We start from the raw sequence: 11,112 nt of genomic DNA, 5'->3' as shown, positions 1-11,112 counted from the left end.
TTTCCAATACTTCATATTACATCTGGACATTTTGGAACAAAAGCACTTCAGCCAGCACTGTGTAATGATAATAATTTCCAGAAATATTATGATTATTGTATAACAATTCAATTAATATATCTAGCAAGGTGGAGGTGATTTTTTTCAATCCAAATGTCACAGCAAGAAAGACCTCCATGTGATTGAAACATCAGTGTGAATATTGGATAAAAGCCCATGTTTCAGCTTTTTGATGTTATGATCTTATCCAGGTTTTGAATGCGATAAATGCAGGAGTTATACTGATCACTTTCCTGTTAATCAGAGGGAAAAAACAATCATATTACAATACACAATTAGATATAATATAGCTTTCTTTATATATATTTGTATATATACTCAAGTAAAAAAAGTTAAAATAGTTTGAAGTAAAAAATGAAAAAATAGCTGATTGTGTTTTTGTTTTTCTTTACAGTGATATGATAGCAAATACAGGACAAATGCATAATAAACCTTTACATAAGGTGTCTGGTCCCATCTCCAGCAATAGGGCTCAGCTTGGAGTAGAAAATGAAACTGGTTGACCTTTGTTTTTGGCTGTAGCTTCTGTAGATAATGTGGTGTGAGGAAACATATTGCAAATATCTATCTCCAAGGTGTTTTACAAAAGACCTAAAACACCAAAGGGTGAAATTTCTCCCTTTGCAGGGAAAGCCAGCCCATGCAACATGCAAGTCCCACTTAAGCTGTCAATAGTGTATGCATCCTTCTATACTCTCGTTCCATAAAAAGACTGTTTCTATGCGCTTGTTTCTCCCATTCCCTTCAAAGCCATCCACTGCATGCCCTGAGGATCAAGAGGGACATAAGTGATGCACAGGCCTTTTGCTAGTCCTCTGCAAAGGGGTGAATTTCTCCCAAAATGTTACACTGAAATGTTGATGTGGTCGTTGATAAAGCTTGGCAAATGGTCACACCGAGCCCTATTTTGGCTGTAGAAAAGAAAGAAGTACTTGTTCCAGCATAAAATAAGATCATATAGACAACCAACACAAACAGTATTTTTTTTCTGTTGTCTGCATAATAATAACATCATATTTGCATATAGAACAGCTTTTGCATTATTGCTCTACTTATAAGAACATAGTAAGGAACTTATAACAGACTTGCACATTACAAACTTAAGGTTCTTTGGTGAAGAATGAAAAACAGTATTTTAGCTGAAATACATCTCAGGGAAGTTTTTGCTTTTATCTGTTGATCCTTTGGATTCTCTCACAGAGGAGGGAGAGGTACTGAGTCAGCTTTACCATCGCAACGATGGCTACCCCACCAATCATCATGCATGTTGGCCAGAAAAGTGAGTGGAACAGCACATTATAACTGTAAAGTTTGGTTAATATCACGTTCTTCTGAATGCCTTCTGGGTCGTAAAAGCATGAGAAACGCTGGTACTTCCGGAAATTTTCCATTACAACATTCACAAGTGACATGGACTCTTCATAGTTCTTACCACACTTGGGGATGTAGGAACACTGAGAAGAAAGGAAAAGAAAAAGAAATGTCTCTACCCAAATACTACATTCAGATGACAAACAGGAAATTCTCCAGCTGACTGTGCCTTTCATAAGACTACAATACAATTACGTTTAATAATAATAAAATAACAAGGAGTCGTGTCGCCTTAGATAACAGATTTATTAGAAACAAAATACAGGACTATGTAGCACTTTAAAGACTAACAAGATGGTTTATTAGATGATGAGCTTTCGTGGGCCAGACCCACTTCGTAATAGTCATGGTCACAAGCATATGCTAAATAATACTTTACACTTTTATAGCAGTTTCCGCGTGAGGAACTCTGAGGGTATGGCTAGACTGTGGGTTTTTTTAGGGATACTGGAGGTATCTGAAAAAAACCCTCCACTGCATCCAGGGAACGCATTTGCTCTTCCGCTTTTTTTGGCGGAAGAGCAAATGTGCTCTTTCGGAAGCCCCTATATTTCTCATTCAACGAGGAAGAAGGAGGCTTTTGAAGGAGGGTTTTTCCCCAACATTTAGCTCAGTCTAGACGAAAAGCCTCTTCTGACAAAATTATCGGAAAAAGCTACACAAAATGCGGAGCGCATGTTGCGTAGCTGTTTCCGACAAACAGATGTAGTCTAGACGTACCCGACATTCTGTACAAGCATTAAAGGAGTGAACCTCACCATTCTCACCCTACCCTTTTACAGACATTTAGCCCCGACAGAGGGGAGGAAAAAAATGGAGCAAGCAGGCATTATACTTTCCAGTGCGGCATTGGCCAAATCCTCCACCTGAGCACAAACTGGGAACAGGAGGAAACCCTTTGTACATTTCCTTTTTGTACATCCATATAGACTGTGTCCTGTAATTAGGGCTGGTAGTTCACTACATGGCCATAGGGTGATCCTGGGTTTCATGATTGATTTGGTCTCTGGGTAGCTCTCTCTCAGACCCCTCTCTACACTGCTGCATGGTTGAATCTATCCGCATTGAGAGAACAGCTGTCAGGGGCTTTGGGTGATTAGTTTGATCATGTGAGATTTGCAAAGGCAAACGAGATTTTGATTAAAATAATGTGACCCGTGACTTGAGAATTTTTAAAATATATAAACTTAGTAAACTTCATAAACTCCTGCTCTTTTTTATGACTATGCCATGACATTTCATAATGTACTGCAGCAAACCTCCAGTCCTAATAACAATCCATAGATTAACCTTGTAACAGGATTTGATGGATTCATTGGCAAGTTTATTAGCTGAGAATCTGAATTCCAGTGTAGAGATTCTGGATAGCATTGCAGACTGCAGCACTGAAGGTACAGCATGTCAGCACTTCTATTATGAATATTTCATAGAGCAACAGAAATTAGAGATGGAAAAGACCAGAGAGGTCACATCTCATCCATTTTACTGCTAGAGCAGGATTATTCCCTCCAGCATATTCTCTAGTGCTTTGCTTGCCCCTGTCTTAAATGCCCAAAGCCATGAGGTTTCTCCAACTTCCCAATAGAACCTAATAGATCACAGCCAGATAGGCTGCACTGGAAGGAAATATTCAATCCAGGTCAGCCTGAATTTTCCTCTATATCCCATTGTTTCAAGTGGCAATTGTAACCCCAATGTTTCCAGCTCTTGTGATATTATCCTTCTGGTCCACCTGTCCAAGGTCACTAACCTACTAAAGGAGAAAGATAGGCACTCAATGTTGCAAAGCTCGCCTGAATAAGAAGTGTTTGAATGCCTTATTTGGTCAGGTTTTCATGTTATTTATTGCCATGTCTTATAACTAAATCTATGGACTGTACAAAACCTGTACTATGCCTCCTTAATATCAATCACTTTTAATATTAGAAATATGCAGATATAAAAATATCCAATGCCAGGGTCTGTGGGTAGCCAGATGTATTCTGGATAGCCATAAGAAAATTGGCAGGGAACATAAAAAAGAACTCTCCTTATATTTTGATCCTCATTTGAAATAGAGCATGTAGGGATAAAGTGAGAAAGGCTAAAAGTCAGGTAGAGTTGGACCTTGCAAAGGGAATTAAAACCAATAGTAAAAGGTTTTATAGCCATATAAATAGGAAAAAAACAAAAAAAGAAGAAGTAGGACCACTAATTACTAAGGATGGAGTGGAGGTTAAGGATAATCTAGGAATGGCCCAATATTTGAACAAATACTTTGCTTCAGTCTTTAATGAAGATCTTAGGGATAATGGTAAGTTAACAAATGGGACTGAGGATAAGGAGGTAGATATTACCATATCCGAGGTGAAAGCCAAACTTGAACAGCTTAATGGGAGTAAATCGGGGGGCCCAGATGGTCTTCATCCAAGAATATTAAAGGAACTGGCACATGAACTTGCAAGTCCATTAGCAAAAATTTTTAATAAATCTCTAAACTCAGGGGTTGTACCATTTGACTGGAGAATTGCTAATATAGTTCCGATTTTTAAGAAAGGGAAAAAAAAAGCGACCCGGGTAACTTTAGGCCTGTTGGTTTGACATCTGTAGTATGTAAGATCCTGGAAAAAATTTTGAAGGAGAAAGTAGTTAGAGACATTGAGGCTAATGGCAATTGGGACAAATTACAACATGGTTTTACAAAAGGTAGATTGTGCCAAACCAACCTGATCTCCTTTTTTGAGAAAGTAACAGATTTTTTAGATAAAGGGAATGCAGTGGATCTAATCTACCTCGACTTTAGTAAGGCATTTGATACAGTACCACATGGGGAATTATTAGTTAAATTGGAAAAGATAGGGATTAATATGAAAGTTGAGAGGTGGATATGCAACTGGTTAAAGGGGAGACTACAGCGGGTCATACTGAAAGTTGAACTGTCAGGTTGGAGGAAGGTTATTAGCGGAGTTCCTCAGGGATCAGTTTTGGGGCCAATTTTATTTAATCTTTTTATGCTGATCTTAGCACCAAAAGTGGAAGTGTCCTAATAAAATTTGCAGATGGCACAAAGTTGGGAGCTATTGCCAATTCAGAAAAGGATCGGGATATCATACAGGAAGATCTGGATGATCTTGTAAATTGGAGTCATAGCAATAGGATGAAATTTAATAGTGAGAAGTGTAAGGTTATGCATTTAGGGATTAATAACAAGAATTTTAGTTATAAGCTGGGGACACATCAGTTGGAAGTAACGGAGGAGGAGAAGGACCTCGGAGTCCTGGTTGATTATAGAATGACTATGAACTGCCATTGTGACATGGGCGTGAAAAAGGCTAATACGATCTTGGGATGTATTAGGCGAGGTATTTCCAGTAGGGATAAGGAGGTGTTAGTGCCATTATACAAGGCATTGGTGAGACCCCATTTGGAATACTGTGTGCAGTTCTGGTCTCCCATGTTTAAGAAGAATGAATTCAAACTGGAACAGGTACAAAGAAGGGCCACTAGGATGATCCGAGGAATGGAAAACCTGTCTTATGAAAGGAGACTCAAGGAGCTTGGCTTGTTTACTTTAACCAAAAGAAGGCTGAGTGGGGACATGATTGCACTGTTTAAATATATTAGAGGGATAAATACCAGGGAGGGAGAGGAATTATTTAAGTTTAATACCAATGTGGACACAAGAACAAATGGATATAAGCTGGCTAGTAGGAAGTTTAGACTTGAGATTAGACGAAGGTTTCTAACCATTAGAGGAGTGAAGTTCTGGAACGGCCTTCCAAGGGAAGTAGTGGGGGCAAAAGATCTATCTGGTTTCAAGATTAAACTAGATGGGTTTATGAAGGGGATGGTTTGATGAGATAACATGATCTTGGTAACTAATTGACCATTCATTATCAGTGGGAAATAGGTCAATGGAGGGATGATAGGAGTTACTATAGAGAACTTTCTGGGTGTCTGGCTGATGAGTCTTGCCCACATGCTCAGGGTTTAGCTGATCGCCATATTTGGGGTCGGGAAGGAATTTTCCTCCAGGGTACATTGGCAGAGGCCCTGGAGGTTTTTCACCTTCCTCTGTAGCATGGCGTACAGATCACAGCTAGAGGATTCTCTGCATCTTGGGGTCTTCAAAGTATTTGAAGGCTTCAATATCTGAGATATAGGTGAGAGGATTATTCTAGGAGGGGTGGGTGAGATTTTGTGGCCTGCACTGTGCAGGGGGTCAGACTAGATGATCATAATGGTCCCTTCTGACCTTAAAGTCTATGAGTCTATGAAATACACCCAAAATAAATCTCTTTTTCTAAATTGGAAAAGTAGTTTGCTTTGACCTTTCCATCTATTTATTTTTAATATTTGCATATCTGTTATTTAAGGAGCATGAGAAAAGCAGTACTTGTGGTGTCCACACAGAATCTATGGTGAGAACTCATTCTTGAAAGATTTGCTGTCCAACTTTTAAGATTCAAAGTTTTGGAGAATTCAGATTCATGTCCAGATTTCTGAATTTCTCTCCATACTGGAGAACTGAATCAGGGGCAAAATTCTGATCTCACCTCCATCACTTCTAAATTTCTGTTACTCTTGATTTGCATCAGTACAGGGGAGAGTGGTGTAATGAGGCCTCTTAAGTAACTAAACCTCAGAATCTCTCTGAAACAGGCAATGGATATACAGAGTCTCATTTGCACCACCAGAATTAAGGAGTAATTCCATTTATGCTAGCAGAGTTACACTAATGAAAAACTGGTGTTTCTGTGGCCCATAATTTAGGGCAAGAAAGGAAGGGAACTGTCCTGTCCAGTGGAATTTGCAGACTGTATAAGCATTTGCAATGTCATTCCTGGATTGGAATTCAGCTTGGACACTATGGTTAATGATCCTGCTTAACTAAAATGTGGCCTGGGAACTTTAATGATCATATGGTCTGGACCTTAATTTATTTTTCCATCGAATAATGGAAGAGAGATATGCAGCATGGAGCACAGAGGATAGCGTGGTCTCTTTGACATTGACTCATCTTTAATTCCCACAAAGCCTTCAATGATTGGAGGAAATACTGTCTCCTGGAGGTGGAACAATGAGGAAAGAGAGTGGAACATGGATGGCTCACTGTGTCTTTCCCAGTACACACATGTCAGCAGGTTTAAAGGTAACTGAACTTTTTGTGGGTACTTGATAGGGCCTGTTATCATTTCTGAATTAACAAGTTGATTCAGAACTTTGGAGTCTTGGATCAGCAGGGCAGCTTTAAGGTTGCAGCAAAACTTGGAGAAACTTCACCATGGTAGGAGGACTTTTTGTTCCTCTATCACTCTGCTGGCCATGTTTGGCACTTAGCCAGGCATCCTCTAAGGCGGTGGTTCTCAACTGGTGGTCCATGATGACTTTTTCGGTGGTCAACAGGAACATTGTCCAAAGTCACACGGCGTGAGCAGGTGCCGCCATTAGGCTGTTTTACATCATGTTCACAAGCATGTGGCGCGTCATTCATAGCGTCACCTAGGACGCAACCGCATTGTGTTGCCAGTAACTTCCGTCTGAGGCTCTGAGTGTCAGTGTAGCTGCCACTGTCGTGCTGCGTGGTTGCTGTGTTGTTCGTCCTTTGCTATGTGCTGGAGGTGGTCCATGAACATTTTTTGATTGGCCTGGTGGTCCATGGACTGAAACGAGTTGAGAACCACTGCTCTAAGGGAAGAGGAATGGTCTGCAGGGGAGAAGGGAGGGATGTGTAGACACATGGGAGTGGCAGTTTTGAGTTAGAATCCAAGCTCTGTTATTGAACTCTCCATAGGCAAAATTTTCTTGTAAGTTTAGCTCCCCATTCTTCTGGCTATCCTAGTCACCCTTTTCTGCAGCTTGGGCTTTTCTTCCTTGATTTATTTCTAGGAAACATTTTGGGGAAATTCTATGGCCTCTGTTATATAGGAGGTCCAGCTAGTCCCAACGATCTGTTCTGGGCTTGGAGGTTATGATTACAGGGCATATATCAATTAGTGGTACACAGTGTCTGTTCCTGACATCACTTGTGCTTTGTGGATGTAAACTAGGAGTAACCCCATGGGAGGAAAAGAATTAAATTGATGTGAACAGAGATCTGAATCTGGCCCTTCCAACTACTTGAGGTACTGAAACACTTCCAAGGTGTAACAGAATGACTCAGTAGTTTGAATAGAAGAGACTGCTGATCCTATTTACTGTCCCCACGGGCAGCTAGCAGCTGACAGTTGAGAAGAAAACATAGCCGCTAAGATGCCATGGTTGTAGTATTGACAAGGAGCTGGGCAATGGTCTTAAAAGGCTAGAAATAAAATATACACAGGGAGAGGAATGAAAAATCTTGTGTGCACTGGTGGAGGAGATTAAAATAGCTCAATCAACACTCATTTACTTGCTGTTGATTCTGATCAGAAACTGACAGGAGTGCATTACATATCTCACCATAAATTGTATCTACCTCTTCCCTTAACCTTTCGGGAAGACAGCTCTTTTAGATAGTGAGTCTGACAGAGGAATCATTCTCTAAAATCAAAGCGCATTTTCCTCAGACTGAGCTAGCGAGAGAAGTGGAGAGCTTGGCCGCAGACACTGCAGTGTGGGCGTGTGTGTGTGGTGGGGATGTGCACTGAGCTGGAAAGATTATGCAGGTTTCGGCTGACCTTTTGAAGGTCACTTGTGCTGACCTTCCGGAAAGTAAGTGCCGCTCTTTTCATAGTGTTGTCAGTAACATTTGGAATCAGTGAGACAGATGCATTCTTTTTTTGTGGGTGGGTAATAGAGGTGAATCTTAGTAATACGATGAGGTGGTGGAAGGAAACTGACCACCAGCTCCCTGTGGGCACATACAAAAAAACCAAGCACTTTTCTGCACACTTCCCTCTTCTGTGCATGAGGCCACTCTCTAACCTGTTGAATGAACGGCAGCTTGTCAGGTCGAGCAGTGGGGAATTCCCATCAGCTGTTCCTAGACTGCCTTTCACAGCTGCAGCATATACCATTGCTTGGGAGGTGTTTGCAGCCGCCATTATACATACAAACAAAAACAAGGTGAGAAGGGTACATAAGGAATTAGGGCTCTCAAGATAGGGGCATGCGCCTTCATTTCAGAGCCAAAAGTAGAATCAGAAACATGAGGAATATTACAGATGGGGTGAACTGGCTTAGGATGCTTGGGATCCTGAACGTACAGTGGTTTGTATTTTTCCTAGTCTGAGGGATCAGTATGTAGTTAAAATTATGAAGGCTAACTTGGACTTATAACAAACAACTTAAAGCAGGGAATTTTTTTCTATGGCTGACTTCCATTTGGGCAAACTGGGTTTTTTTTGTGTGTACAACTTAAGAGCAGGGAATGGGAGAACTTATAATGCATCAGTCCCTACCACTTTAGTACGGAATGGATATATACCGGGGCGACTAACAGCAGGGACGCCCTGTATGCCTTGAACTTCCAGTGATGGAAATGAATGATGTTTGCCAATGGAAAACTGGTCATACCAGCTCCCCTGGAATGTATAGCAGGGTCTTCTAGTTTTTGTGGTTCATAAGAGAATGGCTCTCCAGTGCAGCATTCAGCATCTAAGATGAACACTGAGGAGGAAGTTTGCTTCAGTAAACAGGGTATCAGTCTGGGAATCCGAAAACTGGGTTCTAGCATTGTGTGACTTTGGGCAAGTCACTTCTCCAGCTGCAACATGGAGATAATGATGCTTTGATATCCAGAAATGCAATGCTAAGTTTTAATATTATTGAATGCAGATTTTTTCAAGCACTATATGGAAGAAAGAAGGGGGTTATATGCCGCCTGTAGGGGAGAGTCAATACAACTTTTGTAAACAGATGTCATGCCTCACGGATCTCTTTATATTCTTTGAGAGATCAACCAACACGGACAAGGATGATTGAGTGTATTTAGTTTTCTTGAACTTTCAGGAAAGTCTTTTAAAAATTACCTCACCAAACGTTCTAAAGTAAAGTAAACTGTTGTGAGATAAGAAGGCAGGTTTTCTCATGGATCAGTAACTGGTTAAAAGATAGGAAACAAAGAGTAGGGATAAATGATAAGTTTTCACAATGGAGAGACTAGGGAGAGGTAAATAGCCCTCCCAAGGACGTGTGCTGGCACCAGAGCTGTTCAACATATTCATTAATTTGGAATGATGTATGCAGTGTGGTGACAAAGTTTGCAGATAACATAACTATTCAGGTTAAGACCAAAGCAGACTGTAAGGAGTTACAAAGGGATCATAAAAAAGAGAGTGGCCGAGCAACAAAATGGCAGATGAAATTCAGTGATGATAAATGCAAAGCTATGCACACTGAAAAACATTATCCCAGCTATACATACATAATGATGGGCTCTGAATTAGTTATTACCACTCAAGAAAGAGATCTTGGATAATTGACAGTTCTCTGAAAACATCTGCTCAATGTGCAGTGGCAGTCAAAAAAGCTAACCAAGTTAGGAAGCATTAGGAAAAGTATAAAAAGACAGAAAATATCATAATGCCGCTATATAAATCCATGGTACATCTACACCTTGAATGCTGCATGCAATTTTGGCTACCCCACGTCAAAAATAGTATATTAAATTTGGAAAAGAGGCAGAGAAAAGCAACAAAAATGTTTAGGAGTATGGAACAGCCTCTGTTTGAGAAGAGATTAAAAAGACTTAGACTGCTCAGCTTAGGAAAGAGGTGACTAAGAGGGGATGTAATAGAAAGCTATACAATCATGGCTGCTGCAGAGAAAAAGTCTTATTTATCTTTTCATGTAGCACAAGAAGCAAGGGTCACCCAATGTAATTAACAGGCAGATTTATAATAAACAGAAGGTAGTCTTTCTTCACACAGCCTACAGTCAACCCATGGAACTTATTGGTGGAGAGGATGTGAAGGCCCAAAACATTAACTGGGTTTATAGAAGGATTACATATATTCACCTAGGATCGGCCCAAGAATGTTAAAATATTCAGGGACACAATCCCATGCTCTAGGTGTCCCTAAGCCTCTATCTGCAGGTGCTGGGATTTGATGAGGAGGGCAGATCGCTTGATAATTGCCTTTTCCCTTCTTTCTCTTTGAAGCATTGGGCATTGGCCATTGTAGGAAGACATGACACTGAGCTAGATGGACCATTGGTCTAACCCAGTGTGCCTGGTCTTAACCCCTGGTCCGTCTGTGGAACTGGGCTGACAGAAGAATGCTTTCCCCATCCCACTTACTGTTGCTCGGGGAGGTGAAATTCACAGGGTCTTAGAAAACCCTTCCATCAAAGTAGGAGGCATCTTCATTACAGGCTATGCCATCGTAGACCCGCAACGCAGACATGGCCAGCATGTGTACTGTGTCTTGTGGCTGTAGCACAGCATGGTGCCTTGTGACCCAGACAGTCCTCCTTATAGTGCATCTCAATACCATAATGATGCAGATCTTCCTAAATATACCGGTCTGGCCACTACAGGACCAGACTCTTGTTTTTGGACTTTATTGTGGTCTGCAGCCAATGTTTTAGCTTCCTAGCATGGACTGATGACAAAGGAGGGAAGAAACGGAAGTGGTTATGGATGACTAGATAAGAGTCACAGTTATATACTAGCAGCATGCGGCAGTGTGACCCTGCCCTCTACTGAAACTCTCACAACCTGCACAGCTGTCAGCACAGCAGGGGTGGGTGCGTGCTCTGGTTGTGGCCCAAATACCT

At 41.0% G+C, this 11,112-nt stretch overlaps 1 protein-coding gene across 6 annotated transcripts in view; it reads right to left on the bottom strand.

Annotated features, from left to right (window-relative positions):
- Positions 1-340: 340 nt before the first annotated feature.
- LOC102449274 (calcium-activated potassium channel subunit beta-2) overlaps positions 341-11,112 on the bottom strand; it is a 273,020-nt gene continuing 262,248 nt past the window's right edge. For all 6 annotated transcript variants that reach the window (XM_075938013.1, XM_075938014.1, XM_075938015.1 and 3 more), the window contains exon 5: positions 341-1,514. In XM_075938013.1, the coding sequence (XP_075794128.1) occupies positions 1,230-1,514 (285 nt within the window). In that variant the 3' untranslated portion in view covers positions 341-1,229. The remainder of the gene's footprint in view (positions 1,515-11,112) is intronic.

The sequence above is a fragment of the Pelodiscus sinensis genome, chromosome 10 (genome assembly GCF_049634645.1).
Source record: "Pelodiscus sinensis isolate JC-2024 chromosome 10, ASM4963464v1, whole genome shotgun sequence".
NCBI classification, from domain to species: Eukaryota; Metazoa; Chordata; order Testudines; family Trionychidae; genus Pelodiscus; species Pelodiscus sinensis.
This window is presented reverse-complemented; position numbering and strand designations above follow the sequence as displayed.